This window comes from Phascolarctos cinereus, unplaced genomic scaffold (genome assembly GCF_003287225.1).
Source record: "Phascolarctos cinereus isolate Bilbo 61053 unplaced genomic scaffold, phaCin_HiC Scaffold_4;HRSCAF=312, whole genome shotgun sequence".
Lineage (NCBI taxonomy): Eukaryota > Metazoa > Chordata > Mammalia > Diprotodontia > Phascolarctidae > Phascolarctos > Phascolarctos cinereus.
Genome location: NW_027555847.1, coordinates 235,408,722 through 235,429,749, shown reverse-complemented (window position 1 = coordinate 235,429,749; position 21,028 = coordinate 235,408,722). Strand labels below are relative to the sequence as shown.

Here is a 21,028-nt window from a genome sequence, read left to right as displayed (position 1 = left end):
GGATCAAGAAAGGTTTCTTGTAGAAGATGGGATTTTACCTGGAACTTGAAGGAAGCCAGGAAAGCCAGGAGACAAAAATGAAGAAGGAGAGGGAGAGTTTTCCAAGAAGGGGGACCAGGAAGTGAAAATGCCCAGAGTCTGGAAACAGGAACATTTAAGAGGCCAGAATCACTGCATAGATTTAGGGGTTTAGGGAAGAGGAGTTAGGTGTAAGAAGATTCAAAAAAATAGGAAAGGGCCAGGTTGTAAAGAGCTTTAAATACAATGCCAGACAGATGATTTTATGAGTTGTCCATTCATCTGCATATTATAGTCTTCACAATAGACATTTTTTCATTTTTCATCAACTCCTTTCCCTTGAGTTTATCATTAGGTATAGTTATGACAAGCTTAGTTATAGATCTTAAAATTTAGGGAACTCTGCAGTATTGTGAGGCTTGTTGAAATCAGCACAATGTCATCTTCACATAGGAGCACCTCTTCTCTTTGGTGTCTAGATTGAACATGATCCAAGACGCTGACGCTTTGGAAAATGCATCTCCTTGTTTTATGTGTTTTACTTCCTATTAATAATCAGAGGGTTATTGAACCAAGTTACATTACATCTTGCAAGGATTATTATGTGATTTTTTTACACACATGAGGGACATTCTTCATTTAACTTAATTACGTGTTAAATCTCAATATGTAATAAATATACAAATATACAGAAGAATATAGTGAGGAAGGATGGGCAGTCCAGATAGAAAAAGGAGTCACATGGGATAAGAAAAAAGCTGATTATTTTTAAGCATTATACGAACAAGCAAGAGAGTTTAATGAAATTAATTTTGTTAATGAAGCCTAACAAGTTTTCAACCAGGCCACCCATTTCAACTTTCAAAAATAATTATAGTTCTTAGAATTATGGAGAAGGAAAGAGAGTGGTAGAAAAGACAATTACAGGATAAATCTGCCATTCGCAGTTTGAAATAATTTCAGTGTGTCATGCCAACCCACTCTTGATGCTGCTTTGTTTTACATGGAGTTGCATGCTGCTTACCAAGGAAAGAGAAGGGTAAAGAAGTGATGTGTTGGACAGCGTTGCTACTTGCTGTTTTACTCCATGGTGAACTAGTTAAATTATCAGAGTTATTTCAGAAAGCCACAAACCTATTGCTGTGCTCCACCCACCCCCTATCATCCGCCTGCAAATAATTTTCCATTTTTATTTTTGCTGTGATTTTCTTGGGTACAACTTTAAATTTTAGTTTAGAAAGTAGAACAATAATGATTTTCAAGCTTATGCTGTTTGTACCAAATATCATAGAATAAATTTTGGAATAACAAAAGATAGTGTCAAGGGCTGCTTTGGTCTGCAGAGCTTCACTAATTTTTATGTATTGCATATACATATATGCATATATGTTTATATATATGAATAGTTTACTTAAGTATGAAATCTTTTCCTCACATTTCATTTTCAGTGATTCACAGTTTCCTCCTACTCCCCCTACTTGAGTTTTTCAGAATTTAATCCATGTTGAGAGACAGCATGAAACAGTCAAAAGAGTACTGGGTCTGGAGTCCTAGGATCTGGGCTCAGATCATGTTTCCTGTACTGAGTACCTGTGTGACCTTGGGCCAGTCAGATGGCCTCTGTGGTCTATGCTACCTTTGATTTGTAGGATCCTCACAGCTTGTGCTTGTTATAAATGCTTTCAGACATGTGTTCATAGGATCATAGATTTAGAGCTAAAAGGGACTTAGTGTAGCGCAGCCCTGTCCCTTTTTTTTTTTACAGATAAGGAAACTGAGGCCCTAGAGAGATAAATTGATGTGCCCAAAGTCCCAAATGTGGGAAGAGGCAGATCCAGAGCCAGAATGTGACCGAAGCTGTCTGACTACAAACCAGCTCACAAAGGATGGCTAGAAAGGCCAAGATTTAGAAGGGCTAAATAACTCTGAGGGTCACCCAGCTGCATAGCAGTGCTATGCGCAGTCTTCTGGTGCCAGGTTCAGGGCTTTTTATTAGAAAGAGACAATGGGACATCGTGGAAAAAAGGACTGGCTTTGGAATCACAAGACACTGGGTTTGGATTCCACTGTCTTCTGGGCAAGTCACCTCTGAGCCACAGTTTCTTCATCCGTAAAATGGAGCTTATGGGGGCAGCTAGGTGGCACAGTGAATAGAGCACCGGCCCTGGAGTCAGGAGGACCTGAGTTCAAATGTGGCCTCAGACACATAACTTTTACTAGCTGTGTGACTCTGGGCAGGTCACTTAACCCCAGTTGGCTCACACGTGCAAAAAAACAGGAGCTATGCCTACAGCACGTACCTCACAGAGTTATTAAGAGGACCAAATGAGACAATGTAAATAAAATGCTTTATAATTTTGAAGTGCTATGTAAATGTTAGTTATTACTATGTATTACATTTGATATTTTAGTATCATTAATTTTTAAAACCCTAAGAAAAAATATTAAATCAATTCTTTTCCTATTTAATTCATTTCCATATTACTATGTTTTTCTCCCCCTCTCCCTTTTTTAGATTGTAATCACTGTGTTAGAGGTAATTACAAATATTCTACCAAGTGCATTACAAGCTCAAGTAAAAGTTGTGATAAACACAGAAAAACAGGAATGATATATACATTGAATTGGGACACAATGATAATCCCCTTGCACATACCACTATTTTTCATGTTGTGAATAAATATCTAAAAGTTAACAAAGGAAAAAACCCTGTTGTTACAAGCCCAAATTTACAACTAGCCTGATGTTTTATCTTATGTATCACCTAATGTCAAGCCAGTTGATTTATTTCTGCAATACCTCTGCATTCATCAGAGCTTTGCTTTTCTCTGATCAGTACTTCTACTTTTGTAAACAGGGTACCTCATTACACCTACTCCTCTCTATACCTCTTGGTTAGCCTGGGTATAGAGGTTTTCATTGGAATTGAAACTTTTTAAATAAAGTTCTCATGCATCTTATGTCTGGTAGGGAGAACAGTGTGCGGACATGGGCCGTGGCAAATGGCTGTAGGCCAGTGTACCCGGTGTTTTTTTTTTCCCCTTTAGTATTGCTTTGCTTCACAACTCTTGATATTTTTATTTGCTGAATGCCTTAAATCTTGGTGATGGAACCCGTGATAATTACATTGGAGTATTGAGAAAATATAACAGGTAAAACATTTGAATAATATTTATAATGAAGATATTTATTCAGTAATTTCCTTGACCTATATTGCATGTAGCTGTAAATAATATGCTTAATTTTCTGTCTTTAGACTAGCACTGCACTAATTTGCACAGGAAAGCTTTATTTCATGACTAAGCTTTAAGGAATTGTAGACTTCAAAATACCTACTGATTTTTGCCAAGTGTTACACAGGAGAAGCTTAGTTACTCAGGTGATGATTTTCCTTAAGAAATAAAAATAGAAACTAATAATGAATGGGCAGGGAAAAAAAAAACAACAGAAGCCATTTTGTCATTTTGAAGGTGCTTATGAAAATAAAATGGACAAATAGCATTTCTCCTATAAGGTGCTACCATGTTAAAAAAAAGATGCAGTGGGGTTTGTTTTTACATTTCTTTGGTTAATATTTTGTTGTCAAATTAACTAAAAATACTGTATAAATTATAATTGAACAGGAAACAATGTTCAAGAAGCTGAATAACACGCGTGTTGGTTGTCAAAGACTCAAAATGAGATTTAAAAATTATTTATTGATGAGTAAGTTAAAGATTACTTTGTGTGTCTATAGGCTTAGTGAAGGGATGTAATTTAAAGAATCTTAATTGGCTCCTTTTTCTTTTTACCAAGGATAATATAAAAGGAACTAAGAAATTAATTTTAGCAGGACACTTTTATATTGAGTGTGGGGAGAAATTCTTGGCTATGAAAATTGTTGGTTACTTAAATTTATTATAAAGGAAATTATATGTTCTCTTTCTCTGAATAAATGTTTCCCCAAAGGATAAAGACCTCAAATCTGTGCCACTTGTTTGTGTGATCATCATTTCTGAGTCCTGTATTTAAGATGGGAATTATGATAATACTTATGATCCCTACTACATAGTGTGGTGAAGATCAAGAGATATATTTCAGCAAGCATTTAATTCAACAACCACTTATTAAAATTGCTACTAATATGTACAATGTGCATTCTGTTGTAATGTAAAACTTTTGGAAACAGTGAAGTGCTATGTAAATGTAAGCTTGCTTTCATTTATTCTAACTTGATTATTTTTTTTTCTCTCTTTCTCTCTTTAGGAGGAGCATACTATTTAATATCTCGAAGTCTAGGACCAGAATTTGGTGGTGCAATAGGACTAATCTTTGCTTTTGCTAATGCCGTCGCAGTGGCTATGTATGTGGTTGGATTTGCAGAAACAGTTGTAGAGTTACTTAAGGTAATTTGGTTCCAATTGGTTTCTTTGGTTGTAACTTTGTTCTTATTTATATCAAATGCATATGTTAAATAGAAAAGTAGACCTAATATCCAGTCTAAAATTTTCAAAATGTAAACTTTTAACTTCCAAGCAAAAGGCAACTAGATCGCATAATAGATGAAGACCTTTGGAGTCAATAAGACCTGAGGTGGAATCCTGCCTCAGACATTTAGTAACTGTGTCATCCTGGGCAAGTCACTTTTAACCTCTTTCTGCCTCAGTTTTCTTACCTGTAGAAAGGGGATAATAATAGCACCTATCTCACTGGGTTGTGGGGATCAAAGGAGAAAACATATGTAAAGAGCCTCATAAATCTTAAAGCACTATATAAATGTTAGTTATAATGATAAACCTGTATAACTTTTCCAGTTGCCTATTGTAACTATAATCCTAAATTAGTTTATTGCTTGTTATATTTAAAGTTTAAAGTTTTTGTTATTTTGTAATAGCAGATATTAACACTGGTTTTTATGATATCCCAAAGAATGTCTAATTATTTTAAGTGATAGCGTAACATTGCTTTTAGATTTTAGTACTCCATTTTCTTAATTTAACAAATCATCTCACTTCTTGTGTCAAAAAAAAGTAGAATATTACAACTTCAGAAAGACTGAAAATATTATTAATCCCTATCCTATTACAGATAAAACACTAACATATTAATATCTCCTTAAGCTGGCCATTCTTCTATTTATGAATATACTCCTTTTTCAGTTATTTATAATAAATTCCTGTTTATCTGCAATCTAATTAAAAAGTAATAATAACCATGTTTTCAACATTCAGCTTTTTAAATTAAATTTTTTTTTCAATGAACAAGAATTTATTTTATCTCCTTCCCATCCCACTCTACCCTCCACCCTCAGGGAAACAAAACAAAACTTTTGCAATGTATTTGTAGTTGTACAAAACATATTACCTTTTTGGCCATGCCCAAAACCATGTCTCCTTCTGCATGTTTATTTTTATTACTTCTCTGTTAAGAGTTGAGTAGCATTCTTTATCACTGATCCTCTCGAATCATAGCTATTCATTGCATTGATCAGAGTTCTTAAATCTTTCAAAATTATTCATTTTTACAACTCACCATTTAGCTTATATGAAGGTGAATAGTGACAAGTGAACGAATACTAGGAATTTATTTTTCAAATTCAAAAAATTAACTAGTGTTTGAGATAAATTTATGTTCAACCCATAAAACCATCGAACAAAGATTAAATCATGTTCACCATAGTTTTAGTGTTGAGAATGTTTTATTTCATTATTTGAGAAGTGGTAATTCAAGTAGTGTTATTGTGGGTGGCTTAGTGGTGTGTGTGTGTACATATAATTATACACACACACACATACATATATACACCACTTGAAGGGTGTGTGGGTGTGGTTGTATGGGGGTGTGTGTGTATGACTACATTATCCAGTTCCCCAGGCATTCTGATTTAAATGGGAATACTGCAGTTTGACTTCTGGATATGAAAAATACAGTGCTTGGAGTCATTAAAATAATAGAAAAACTTAAAGGTGAGTTAAAAGTAGAGTTTGATTTTTCTTATGCTAGATTAATACAGCATTAGACATTTCATTAATCATATTTTGCTTTATGATTATCTTTTGTGTTAAATTCTTGATGTTTTTTCATTGAGCTTTAAATAACTTAACCTCTGTTCTAGCCAGTCTTTCAGGTTAATATTAAACAGATACTACCATTACATATGAATATATGTTCTTTTCATAGGAGCATTCTATACTGATGGTGGATGAAATCAATGATATCAGAATTATTGGAGCCATTACAGTGGTATTACTTTTGGGTATCTCAGTAGCTGGAATGGAATGGGAAGCAAAAGTAAGCAATTATATGTGAAAATGCAAAAAATAAATACTCAAAATATTGATACAAGTTGTTGACGGGAATGAATCTGTTATTTTTTGTAACTTTTTTTCTAATGGGTTCTAATCATGTGTTTTGAAGGCAAATTATTGTATGCAGTTGATTTTTCATTTGGCAGGAATACAAAGAGTGAGAAGTATCTCAGGACCCTTGAGTGGTGCCACAGTGTTACTGTCATGCTAGGTTATTGCTCCCTGCTTGTGTCTTCACAATCCTCTAACCATTGCTAACCTCTGACACAGTCCTTTCTCTAATTCTGGGTTTCCCTTAGCCATTTCTCCCATGGGATAGAATTTGGTTTTCTATATTCTCTTTTATCCTGCAGCTGCTTCTTTAGTGAGCACAGAACCCTAACAAGAGGCAGGGATTTCCCTTAGATGCAGGAGGACCTGGATTTCGGTCCTGTCTTACATAACTCTGGCAGTGTGGTCAGTCCTCAGTTCTTCCAGGCAATTTTCTAAATTGTAAATTGCACAAGAGTTTTTGGTCTTTGTTGTTAAAGGGGCTTTACTCTCCTTTTGTTCCCTAAACCAGTGAAATCTCAGGTCTAGACCAGAAGATATTTCTAGTACCATAATCAAGCACAAAACAAATCATATATAGACTTAATTTTGTAAAATGAAATTAAAACTCCAGTTTTACATACAAATGTAAAGGCAGTAAGATCTTTAGTTCTCACTACTGGATAACCTGTTCTTTTCTTGTAGTTCTCACCTGGAGTCAGTCAGCCCTTATTCTTTCTGAGCTTATTGAAGCTCTTAGCTTGAGATAGTTTACATGTGGCAAGGCTTATAGTTTTCTTGGCCTTTCTACAATCCAGTTCTGGATCTTACGTCCTGTCCTGTGTAAAGCATTTCTCATCTGGACCCCTAAATATCCCTCCCATTATCATTTGTTAAGAACCTTATAGCTACTTCTTTGAAACTTTAATGGCTATAGTTGGCCACCTGAATAAGGAAGTGTCTTCTTCCCTATTTGGCTTGCAAAAATTCCTTCTGTGAATCTCAGGTTATCTAGCATTAGCCTTAAAGATAGCCAGTCTTTTTTTCCATTTGGGTTTATTTCATTAGGCACATTTATTATCTGGCTTTAAATGTTCTTATTTTTTTGGTGAGGCTTACCTGCTTTACCCCTTATTCTAGTATCTAAGCCTAGCTCTTTCCAGAATCTGTAGTCCAATTTTTGATGGCACTGTCAAAGTGTTTTGTTTTTTTTTTCCAGGGGTTGGGGGAATTCCTAATTGATTGCTGCAAAAACTCATCCTTCTTATTAAGCTTCCCGCTAAATTCTTGTTTCTTATCACAGTTAACCAATCTAATCTACTTTCCCAGATATTCTTTTCTTCATATCTCTTCCTTATTCCCCTGTCCCAACCTGAATTGTACTTTCTAGAATCTGTGCTTTCAATGAAAAAATGAAATTGCACAGATAATAATATTTTTTTACCAACAGTAAAGAAATGTGTCACTGTTCCATAAGCTATTAGTATATGTTCCAATTAAATATAACAATTGCACTGTTTTTCCATCTAAATTGCTTTGGGTAGAAATATTGAAGTCAGTGATAGTGGATAAATAACATTTCTTATGAATGTGTACATTGTTATTTTAAATAATAGAGGAGAAAAGCTGATTATTCACTCCCAGTATCTAGGCTAGAAAGGCAAGCCATAATTATTTTCTACCACTTCTAGAATTTTTGAAACCAAAGACCCTGCTACTCTTATCTTTGTTTTATAGTTGGGGAGGAAATGGGGATTAGAGGTACTAGGAGGGAAATTGTGGTGAGGCCAGAAGTCAACTTAAAGAAACTAAGTGAAGGATAAGACTAGTTTTATTTTTACGTACTTGGAATTGTCAAATGAAATTGAAAGATGGTTTCTTAGTACCTGCAAAGCACTCATTTCCTAGTTCAACAATAAACATTGATTCTTTTCGTACTTTACTAGAAGCAATGATTCCTGTCCCCACAGATTGCCTTTTGTTTTGATGAACATCCCCTCACATTAATGTGTAAATGAACAAGAAAGATGAAAGATAGTCTTAAATAAATTTCTCTTTCCCTGAAAGTCTTCATATTGATTTATACTAATGCCTTATCCTGAGGCTTACCTGTTTAACACCCTTTCCTTCCCTCCTTTCTTTCTACTTCATTCTTTTTTTCCTTGTGGCACCAATACCTTGTATACTACTCATATGTTTTTTTCCTATTCCATTTGTAAATAGTGTACTATTTGTGCCTATGGTCACACCTTGCCAGAAAGATTATTTATAGAAGATGGAAGGAATGTATGGCAAAGGGTCAAAAATGAATAGTGGCGAAGTCTGTATCAGAATTGTTTGCCGTTTGCAGTAGTTTTTTTACTTGTGGGAAGCATATACAACCTGAAAGTAGGAAACCATGCAGGAAAGTTCTTTAGCAAGTAAGCTTTGATCAGGATTAGCTAATTTATTTTCTACTAGTAATGTTAAACATGTAGAATAGAAGCAAATTTTCTTACTAGAAATTTACTTAATGCTTTTGTGTGATCCTTTGAACCTACTTGCACTTAACCTATCTGTTATATTGCATGAATGTTGTTTAGGCAGAAATTAATTTTAGAAAATTCTGAGTACTTTGTAATTGTCAATTATGTATTCAAAAATGATCATTGATTCTGTTTTTTAATGACAATATTTTAAATTGCAGGCGCAGATCATTCTTTTGGTGATATTACTCCTAGCTATCCTTGATTTTGTCATAGGAACATTTATCCCATTGGAAAGCAAGAAGCCTAAAGGTTTTTTTAGTTATAAAAGTAAGTTTAAAAAAAAAACCTGAAAGCAAAAGTATCAAAATTTTAATGTAAGATAAAAAAATTACTAGTATATTTTAAAGAATTTGGATAATGTGTTAATGAGGTAGGTAATTTTGTATTATATTAATTAGTTTAATTCATTTTGGATCTCTCTAATATAGGACTTGGTTATCTTTATTTTTAGCATTCCTCGTTTCTATCATCAAAACGTGATAGAATTTAGGAAATGTGTAGCAACTCTTCAGAATTCAATTTCCCACCTTTCTTGCTTTTGAAAAAGAAGAAAGGTTCATAGATTTTTCACTTATGTATTGAATTAGTTCTAACATTTAAAAAAATTTTTTTTGGCTTATATTTCTACATATTTTGGATCATTGTGAAAGCAAGTAAAAACATTTTTCAGCCTTTAAATAAAATAGAAGCTTTTCTCTAACTTTAGTTTTCATCCAATTTATTCTCTTATGGTATTCCCGGATTTCTTATTTTGTTCTGTTCCCCTCCCAAATGTCAAAATTTTAATTGCATCTTTGCCTACAATAATCTGATTACAGAGGTATGGCTAAACTCTTACTGTTTCTTATGTTAACAACAATTTGCAAAAAATGTGAAATAAAAAATAAGACCATTTCCATTAGCCCCAGACATCTGACAAGGGACAGTGAGTGTAGTTATCCTTCAGTTAAAATAAAAAACCGTAAGTGAAGTCAGTGAGGTGAGAGCAGTATGAAGGTAATGTGGACTTAGAGTCAGGAAAGCCTGGTTCAAATACTACTTCAGATTGTGTGGCTGTGCAGCCCTGAGCTAGTCACTTAATTCTTCTGTGCCTCAGTTTCCTTATCTATAAAATGAGGGTTTTGAACTCGGTGGACTCTGAGGGACTTTTCGGCTATTAATATGAGCCCATGAAGGTTGCAAAAGAATGTTTCATTAATTCAGTCCATTTCTTGACTTGTCCATAGTAATCTTACCTACAGGCACACCCATGCCAGATAAGGGCAAAATTAGGGCAGCAATCTTTTCAAAACAGCTTCCTTCTTTACTTGTTTTTTGGAAAGAAGGAGCTGATTTCCAAGGACCTGTACAGTTTGTAACACTGCACTGTTATGTGTAGTTTCACTTTTTATTTGGAAAATGTTTAGTTGGGCCGAAATAGCTCCAAACCCTTTCCCTCTGAAATAACACTCTCAGATTCTGGTTCTTAGATTTGAGGTCATAATCTTTAAAAAAAAATCAAATATAAAGGTGTGTTTAGAAGGGAGCAAGGAAAGACAGAAGGAGGAAGAGCTCCATAGAGAATTAAACCTGTGTCATCCAGAGGGACCCAGAGCAAGTCTGATTTTAGGTCATTGTTTTTCATTGTCTTGAGAGCTATCTTTTTGTAAAATATGTTTCTTTTTTTTTCTTCCTGACCCCACAGTGAAGGTTTTCTTCATGTGTATAAAGGAACATAATATATTTTTGCTTATTATATATTTGGCCCATTGACAAATACTAGGTAAATTATGCATGCAGCTCTTAGAAATGAGGCACAATGTAAAATGGGGCAGTCTCCAAACCTGTCTTATCATTCTGGTTCTAAACTCTGCTCTTCCCCTCCCGCCCCTTTTCCCCTACGGGAAATGTCCTATTTGTATTTATTTTATTGGAATGATCCAGTTTTGTCATTAAGGTACCACTTTGTATACTGGCATGAACCATATCTCTCCTGAATTTATAGCCCATCTGTATCATGAACTTAATGTAACTTTTACAAGATTCTTCCTCAATACAACCTGAAAAATTTTTGTTCCTTGACAGGTGAAATATTTACAGAAAATTTTGGACCAGATTTTCGAGATGATGAGACTTTCTTTTCTGTATTTGCTATCTTTTTCCCTGCTGCAACTGGTATTCTAGCAGGGGCAAATATTTCAGGTGATCTTGCGGTAAGTCACAAATTCGAATATTCTTTACATTAAAAGCACTTTTTCCCTTTCTTGTTAATAATTTTATCTGTTTTCTTTTAGGATCCTCAGTCTGCTATACCCAAAGGAACGCTGTTAGCCATTTTAATTACTACTCTGGTTTACATAGGAATTGCAGTATCTGTAGGTAAAAAGCCTTTATTTTTAAATTTATTACTTATTATAGAAACTTATTATATTTTACAATGTAGATTATATTCATGATATGCATATCAGTTAATCAACAAGCAATTTGAGCTCCAAGTAGTGTGCAAAATACTGTGCTAATCACTGGGATATGAAGACAAAAATGAAACAGTCTTTTTTTTTTTTAATTTATCCAGTCTGGGAAAGAAAACATACACATTTTTAAGTGTAAGGATATTGGGGGTTGGGGGTGCAGATAAGTGGACACTAGCAATAGCAACACAATCAGGAAAAGCCTCATGTAGGAGGTGGCACAATCTGAACTTTGAAGGAAACTAGTTTTCAGAATTTGATTAATTTAGAAGTTTAAATCATCCAGTAAAAGTACAGTTTGAAATTGAACATTATTATCTATAAATAACCTTTTAAATTAAAAGAATATGAAAAATCCTAGTAAAGTAGTTGCAGTTATTAGAAAACCTATTGAAATGAAATCATCATGTTCTGTCTTAATAAATCTTAGCAAAGAATCTCTCCACAAATTAGTAAAGGCTAAGAGTTTCCTAAAATCTGAATTTTAGTATCTTCAGTCAGTTTTCCTTAAAATACAGATTTTTGGCCAGAATCCAAATTACATTATACTGATTCTGTGTATTGTTGTATATAAAGTTTTACATGGAACACTAGACTTGTCAGAGGACTTAGGTCTAAAGCTTAGCTCTCCCTCTTGATTTGGGGCACATTACTTAACTAGGTTTCAGTTTGCTCATCTACAAAGTGACTGGACCGGGTGATTTCTGTGTCTCTTCAACCTCTAAGTCTAAGATTCTATGAACTAGATCTACTAGAAGTAACAAGCACATCTCTCCTAAGTATTATTAGGTAATAGCAATAACATAATAAATGTGGCAATACAAAATTTTTTAGAGAAAGAATTGTATGTTTGATTTGTCATGTTTCCATTAGAGGGACTGTGGCAAGGGGAATATTATTTTCAGATGAAACAAATGTATAGTCTAGGGATGGAGAACCTCTGACTTATGGCCTGGATCTGGCTTTCATCATAATTCCCTTCTGCCTAGCACAGGTATGAAGAGGTTACCATTAAAGCTCAGGGCATGATCATTTTCTCCCTAGCAAATGGCTGGGCTGACCTATTCAGAGCAGTGTCTCAAAAATAATATCTGACATTTATCTAGTGCCTTAAGGTTTACGGTGTGTTTTACATCTGTTATCTCCTCTGATTCACACAAAGGAGGACCTGTGACACATACTGTAGGCACTCTAGTTATTATGTCTCCAGGTCACATTTGAGGACTGTGAAACTCCTAAAGAGGTTAAATGATGTGATTCCACAACTCAACTAAGTAAGGGAGGCAGGATACAAACCCAGGCATCCCCTGACTCTTGAGCCCAACACTTTTCCATGATACCATGCTACCTCGTTTTTAAAAGGATTGATAAGAAAATTTCAGAGCTATGAACAATTCCTAAAGGGATTTTGAAAAAGTTATTATTGGTGTCTTTTGTTTTTACTTCACAGCAATTTCCTCATTCTCACCTCAACTAACTGAACCCTTCTTGTAACAAAGAAAATATTAACTGAGTTTTCCATTGCTAATTTCCCATGTAAGCTCATTTTCCACTTTGATACTTACCTTCCAGGTTGACTGTCAGAATCCAATGGAGCAATAGATAGAAATATGCTTTCTTGGGGGAGGAAAGGAATATATTCTCTCTTTTTTTAGCCCATTTAAAATCCCATCTCATCAGTGACCTTGTTTTATCAGTCTTTTCATCTCTCTCAGGCACCTTCAATTTCTGCCTCTTTACTTTCCCTTGGACTACAAAGATAGTCAGTTCTAACAAAATAAGACCTTCCCTAGATCATGCCACTCCTTCAGGATATCATTCTGTCTTCCACCTCCCCTTCACTTCCAAAAAGGGTATTCTGTATTTATTGGCTGTGCTTGCTTATCAACCACTTAGACTCATCAGCCCTTTGAAACTTACATCCCTGTCATTACTGAACAAACTTTTCTCTATGCTGATGATTTTCTGTTCTACTTGGCCAGCCCTAACCTCTCTCCTAACTTTTAGATTCCTGTCTCCTGTTGACTCCCTCAAGCTGGTTGTCCTATGTACGTCTTAGACTCAAGAAGTCCAAAATTAAATTCATTATTTATCCCCCCAATCCCTCTCCTTTTCCTAATTTGTTATTACTATTGAAGGTACTACCATCCTCCTAGTCACCCAGGCTTGTAAAACCTGAAATCTTCCTTTAATTAGGTTCAAGTGCCACTTGTTTCATGAAATCTTCTCTGGTCCCTCCCATTGTTAATGTTCTTTCCCTCCTAAGATCACTTTGTATTTATTTATCTGTGTACATGTTGTATGATTTCACTTGAATCTAAGCTTCTTGAGGGGCAAGTATTCTTTTTTATCTTTGTATTGCATTTGGGACAGTACCTTGCACTTAGTACATACCTAAGAAATATGTATATTAAGAACATTAACTAAATTACCTATTTCTTATACAAAGTGTTATTTATGCTTCAGGTTCTTGTGTTGTACGGGATGCTACTGGGAATATCAATGACACTATCACCATAGAGCTAACAAACTGCTCTTCTGCAGCGTGCAAATTAAATTTTGATTTTTCATCATGTGAAACCACAGATTGTGACTATGGCTTGATGAATAACTTCCAGGTGAGTGTGGCCTTCATATTTCTGTAACAGTTGAACAATTAGGAATGTTTAACAAAAACAGGGACTACAACTTTTCATGTAAGTCCCCTTCAGTCCACTCATACTACCACCATCCTAGTTCAGGCCCTCACTGCCTCCTTCTTGGACTTTTGCAGTCTCTTCTAATTTACCTCCCTACCTGAAGTTTCTCCTCATTCCAGTTTGTCCTCCACCCAGTTACCAAAGTGATTTTTCTTAAGCACAGATCTGATGATATTCCTCCCCTACTCAGTAAAATCCAGTGACTGTTGCCTCTGGAATCAGATAGAAACTTCTGTTTGACCTTTAAATCCCTTCACAGCTTGGCCCCAATATAATATCCTTCCACCCAAACTAGCCTTGTTCCTGCTCCCCACACATTATACTTCATCTCCCTCTAAGTTGGCTGTCCCCAGTACCTGTAATGCAGTCCCTCTCCTGTTCTACCTCTATACCTTTTGTTTCCTTCAAGACACAGCTCATGTTCCATTTTCTACATGAAGCCTTTTCCAGAACCCTCTGAACTGCTAATCCTCTTTCTCCTGAAATACCTTTTGTTGTTACTGTTCAATCATTTTAGCCGTGTCCAACTCCACATGACCCCATTTGGGTTTTTTTTGGCAAAGATACTAGAGTGGTTTGCCATTTCCTTCTCCAGCTCATTTTACAGATGAAGAATTGAAGCAAACAGGATTAAGTGACCTGTCCAGGGTCCCACAGCTAATAAATGTCTGAGTCCGGATTTGAACTCAGATCTTCCTGACTACAAGTCTAGCACTCTATCCACTGAGCCATCTAACTGCCTCTACCTTGTATTTTATAGATAGATAAAATGTGTGTGTGTGTGTGTGTATGTGTGTGTGTGTGTGTATATGTGTGTGTGTATATTTTTATATGTACTTATTACTTCCTTTGGTTTTTATCTTTTTATCTTTAGCATAGCACCTGGCATGTAATAAGCTCTTTACCAGTACTTATTGATTGAACTTGGATAAAGTGGAGAGAAGGTTCTCTGAATGGCAAAGTGCCTACCCTAATACCCATGACCAACCTAAGGAAGTAGTTGACTACAAAATAAAATAGGTTAGAAGCAGTGTAGAGCATAGAAAAGGTGTGTTCATAGCAGATGTTTAATTATAAAATCTCAGCAGTCTGGATTTAGCATTTATATGCTAACAGCCCTAAGCACTTTTAGGCCCTTGAGAGGGGATTCTGTTATCACAGCCCAGAGGAATAAGTGATCATTGATAACTCTGAGTCTTCAAGAAAAGTTTAGATTCTGTTTAGCATACTCTAAGAAGGTAGGGGAAACATGCTATAGGTTCTAGTGAGATTTCTATAGAACACAGTTAAAATAATTTTTATTTTGATGGTAAAGGGAATGTTTCAGTTGGCTGGAAAACTCACTTATCTAGACTACCTTTCCTTGAGTTGTTCTTTTTTTTAAATAATAACTACTCAAACTGCTTTTTCTCCTATAGGTAATATGAGGTACCAGCCTAGTTCTGATTGTCTCATTTACCAATATTAGTGCTACTTCTGAATTTACTTTGGGTAATCAGTAATGTTCTTTAATCAGATGTGCCCACATAAAGTTTATTATTTTAGAAGGTCCAGACCTAAAATCTGAAATTCCCTCTTCAGTGCAGCTGTAGAACTGGTCGATCGTTTAGAGTATTACAGAGTTGCTGGGGGAACTTAGATTTGGTCAAGCAGCCATTGTAGGTCAAAAGCTAGATTTGAGCCCAGGTCTTCTTGACTCAAAGGCTAGTCTTCTTTACTCTGTGCTTTTAAAAAACTTTCAAAAACTTGCTCTGACCTGTCTTTCCAGACTTATTGTATATTGTTCCTCCTCCTATACTCTATAGTCCAGCTCTGTTCTTCAGTGTTTGTTGTTTCCTCCAAAAGATAATGAGTTTTGGAGCACCTAGGTGGCACAGTGGATAGAGCTCCAGCCTTGGAGTCAGGAGGACCTGCGTTCAAATCCAGCCTCAGACATTTGATACTTACTAGCTCTGTGAGCCTGGGCAAGTCACTCAACCCCAACTGCCTCACCAAAAAGCAAAAAAAAAAAAATAGCGAGTCTTAATTATTATTACCTGTTAGAAATTTTGGTAAAAAGTTTTGTTGGGGAGGAAATTAAATCATATTCCTCTGGGCTATGCCTATCTTAAATATAAATCCCAAGTAATTTAAGAGTTAAATATATTTTACAGAACTGTGTTTATAAAGAGCATTTATTTAATAGAGATCAAATAGTACAGCTGTAATTTTGCTTTCATCTCATTCTTCCATTGTATATCTCTAGCAAAGAACTAGATTTTTTTGTTTGTTAATAAGATTTCAAGCAATTTAAGAATAATTGTTGCTTCATTGAGTGGTATAAATATTAAAACATTGCATAATCGTTTGTTTTTCTTGTCACAAGACCAGGTAAAATTTCTAGAATGAAAGAAAGTATTCATGCACAGTTAGTGGTTCAGAGCTATTCTGACACTGATATTGTGTTTGAAAGGCACAAATGTTGGTTTCTGCCCAGTGTCTGAAACTGCCAGATTCTTGTGATGTTGCTTTAAAATACAAAAGTTTGTTGTCTTCCTCAAGTCTAGTACGTATTCCTGCATGAACTTAGAAGCATCGTGTTGAGACAATTGGCATAGTGGAGGGAGAATAGTATTAAGACTCCGAAGACCTGGGTTGAAGTCCTGTTTCTTGCCTACTTACTCACCCAGTTCATTGTCCATCTAGCTGTGACCCTGGGCAGATTTCCTTAACTGTAAAATTAGAATGTTGGTCTTAATCCATGGTTCTCAAACTTTTTGGTTTTAGGACCCTATTATGCTCTTAAAAATTGACATTCTCCCAAGAGCTCTTGTTTATATGGATTACATCTATCAATATTTAACATATTAGGATGTAAAATATCTTAGTATTATTATGAAAATAGTTTTGACCTTAGTCTAGTTCAAAGGCTCTCAACCTAGTCTGTGAAATCGTGAGAGGGAGAGAGGGAGGTGTGTGTACGTGTGCAAATATGTATACGCATACAAACATCCATATATTTTGCTTTGTAATCTTAACGTATTTAATTCTATGTATTGAAAACCTTATTCTAATAAAAGGTCCATGACACAACAAAAGCTAAGTACTACCCCAGTTCCAGATAATCTCTAAAATCCCTTCAGCTCTAACGCTGTATTATTCTTTATATTTTATTACTTAAATTTTTTTCCAAATTTGTTACAGAGGGGTCAGAGAATCATTTACTCTTTGAGGGATGAAAAATCAATGAAAAAAAAACATAGGTGGCATTTAGACAATGTTGTCATACAAAAATTTTATCTATATTCACAGCAGAAGTGTTTTGTACATAACTGACTTTTGAAATAAGGGTAGCTAATCCATTGAATGACAGAATCCAGAAAGATTCTCTCTACAGCCCAAATTATTAAGCTCAGTCTTAGAAGGATGTCATATACTTGGGTTCAAAACATCAGTTTTATAAGTGCTAGTTGGAATAGGCCTGTAGTTTGAGAGAGATCTAAAGATTTTAGTAGACGACACACAATCTCAAAATGAGTCAGGAGGATAATATGGTATCTAAGAAAGCGAATGCAATCTAAGTTGCATGTCTAAGACTATGGAAGAGGTGGTTCTGTTATATTCTGCCCTGTTCCAACTATATTTGGATTATCTTATTCAGTTCTGGAAACCAGTTTAGAAAGGACATTGATAGGCAAGTGGGTTTCCAAAGAAATTCAAACAGGATAGTGAAGGGCCATATGAGGATCAGTTGAAAGACAGGAATTTTTAGTCTGGAGAAGAGAAGCTTTAGGAGACCATGATAGTTCTCCTCAAATATCTGAAGGGCTGTTGTATGAAAGATTGATTGCACTTGTTCTTCTTGGCCCCAGAGATCAGAACTCTGCAGGTAGAAAGTGTGGTATGGTTAACATAGGGAAAGTCCTCCCAATAATTAGAACGATCCAGAAGTGGAGTAAGCTACTTCATTCAGGTAATGTGAGGGGTTCTCACTCAGTAGAGAGCTTGTAGCCAAGACTAGATAACCACTTGTCACATGTGATGGGATCCTTTTTCAGCTGTAGATTAGACTAGTGGTGTCAAATCGAAACGGAAGGATCCTTCAGGCCATATGTTGTCTTAGAAAACCACATATTAACATTATTTGTATTATGTTTTATTTTTGTTTATTCTATTAAATATTTTCCAATTACATTTTATTATGTTTCAAGCTAGCTCAGGAGTGTTGTGGGTGCAACCTGTGCGCTGTGTGTTTGACCATCTCTTAAGATTCTGTGACTGTCTCATGCTCTTTGTTCCAAAACTGTAGCCTCTCCTCATCTCTACACCACCAATATCTGCTTGCTAAATTCCACCAGAAAAAGGGACCCCATTACTTCCTGAAGCAGCTCATTCCACTTTTGGATAGTTCCAATTATTAGGAAGTCTTTCTTTATATCGAGACCAAATCATTCTCCCCTAGTAGTAGTTCACAAACATACCCCATCCTTCTAGTCCAGATGAAAGAAAGGCATGACCTTTCTCCTTCAGATCTTAAATAATACATTGCATTGCCCATCTTATATATTATATTTTACAGTAATTACTTGTATATGGGACATTTTTCTACTGATTTCTAGAGACTATTTGAATTTTGTTTCCCCCAGTGCGTTCCACTGTGCTCTTCACATACACTTGGTATGAATATGGCAAGTTAAACTGAATTGGATTTTTGTTATTAAGTACCTGTCTCCCATTTATCTCATCCTACTTGCCTTTCTATCTCTACTTACCAGTGTTATCTAAAAGCTCAATATAGATAGTGTGGATTTCTGAGTGGTTTTAGCAGTTGCATAAGACAGAACCTGTAAGCCTATTTTCGTCTTTGAGCAAATCCCCTTGCTTTATTTCCTTTATTGTCAAAATGGTATTAGCAGTGCCAGACTTCATTATGAAGCTGTAAAAAAGAAATGACATATAATTTGGCTATTTATGAATACCTCAAGAAAGTTGACGCCATCATCTCCCCTGCTATTCCATTGGATGTTTAATAGGTTTTTCAGAAACATATTCCTTGTATTTCATTCGTACTCTGCATATTATGATGTAAGCTAACTTTGCAGTCGAGTTTAAAAAAAATTGCCTGTTTCTTTTATCTTCTTAAAACATGTATAAAAAATGAAATCTGATTCTTATATACCCAAATAGTAGTCTTGTATATACCTTGAGCAATACATGATTCATAGGATCATCTAGCTTTTAAGTTAGCAATTTCTTGACCATCCGTAGGATTAGTTGTCATCTTAATATCCGTGTTTAGTAAATGCAAAATAATTTTAATATTGCCCAAAGTGTCATATATTTGGGAAGGTAAATCTTCAAAGAATGCAATAACAACTAGCATTTACACAGTATTTTAAGGTTTTACAAAGGATTTTACAAATACCATTTTATTTTAACCTCATAACAACCCTGGGAGGTAGGTGCTATTATTAGCCATATTTTACAAATGAAGAAACTGGGACAGGTTAAGTGATTTGCCCAGGGACCCCCAGCTAATAGATGTCTGAGATAGGATTTGAACTCAGGTCTTCCTTACTCTAGATCCACTGCTCTGTCCACTGTGCCACCTAGCTGCCATTTCATAATGCCATGATGCATTATGAAACCAAAAAAAGTGCCATTGACTTTGCCCCTTTAATCAAAATAATCTAGAGAGAACTACTATTTTGCTTCTCATAATACTTTTGCATTGGTTTTTAGTTCATCTACTTGTTGGTAAGATTGCTTTTGTTTTATTTTATTGCTTTTAGGTAATGAGTATGGTGTCAGGATTTGCACCCCTGATTTCTGCAGGTATCTTTTCTGCCACTTTGTCTTCTGCATTGGCATCTCTTGTGAGTGCTCCCAAAATCTTTCAGGTAAATACACAATCAGGTTATTCATTATTGCTATAAGAGGTTAGTTTGAACTAATTTATAGAAAGAATGCTAATACAGGGAATAATAACAGTAATAATAATTCATATTATGCTTCCTACAATGCTGCCCACTATCAAGGCATATGTTCTCAATTACTTTTCCATATTAGTAGAAAATAGAGTAATGGGAAAGTGATATATTGGCAATGATCTGTGCATGCTTGCTCATTGCTTCCTTGTGGTCAGTGGTGAGTATATATGAAATGGTTGACAAGACTTAGGAGTAGTCTGGTTGTACAACAGAGGGAAAGCAAATTGGTCTTTTCTTTATTTACGTGTTATTTCAGTTGACTTAACTAACCAGTTATAAACATGATTTAGAGTACTACCTTGTTTAAAGCATATTGATAAGCAAGCAGCTATTAATTGTTGAATAAGGATTGTTTTGAACCAGAACTATTTCCTAATAACATAAAGAACAATAAGTATAGTATAAAAAGGAAATTATTTTTGCTTAAAATTGTGCCAGTTAATTTTTTTTAAAAGTAGTTCAGTTACCTAAGATTTTTAATTTTAAGATTTTTATTTGCATTTGTTTGATGGATTTGTTTTTAATATATAGTTGTATATATATATATGTGTGTGTGTATGTATATTTGTATATACATATACACCTGAGTGTATATATATTTATGTGCTTATGTGAATACACATATATTCTCTCTTTCACTCTCCATATATATATATGTGTGTGTGTGTGTGTATGTATGTGTATATGTATACATATATATGTATATATATATATCTCTTTTAGAGGAAAACATACTTTTGTTATGTGCTTAAGGTATTTTTAAAGGACAGAACTATTGACCTTATTTGATAGCCTTATAGCCTATCTTTTAAGAAAATGTTACAACCTGAATTCTTAAAATAAATGATAGATCTGTGACAATCAATTTTTATTACCTCTTTAATTAGAAATAGTATGCAGAGCAAAAATTGGCTCTTACTAATTACTAAGGACTGATTTTTAACTATTATATTTAGCTAATTTGACCTTTAACACATTGATGTTATAAACTATTTCCACCTGCAATTAGCCAGTTCTGGTGGTAGTATGTATACATTGGTGACGATA

General features: G+C 34.9%; 1 protein-coding gene across 2 annotated transcripts in view; it reads left to right on the top strand.

Moving 5' to 3' along the window:
- Positions 1 to 21,028, top strand: part of SLC12A2 (solute carrier family 12 member 2) — a 125,710-nt gene that overhangs the window by 61,659 nt on the left and 43,023 nt on the right. For both annotated transcript variants that reach the window (XM_021009509.2, XM_021009508.2), the window contains exons 5-11: positions 4,264 to 4,403; positions 6,178 to 6,288; positions 9,022 to 9,130; positions 10,928 to 11,055; positions 11,137 to 11,221; positions 13,780 to 13,931; positions 19,784 to 19,891. In XM_021009509.2, the coding sequence (XP_020865168.1) occupies positions 4,264 to 4,403; positions 6,178 to 6,288; positions 9,022 to 9,130; positions 10,928 to 11,055; positions 11,137 to 11,221; positions 13,780 to 13,931; positions 19,784 to 19,891 (833 nt within the window). The remainder of the gene's footprint in view (positions 1 to 4,263; positions 4,404 to 6,177; positions 6,289 to 9,021; positions 9,131 to 10,927; positions 11,056 to 11,136; positions 11,222 to 13,779; positions 13,932 to 19,783; positions 19,892 to 21,028) is intronic.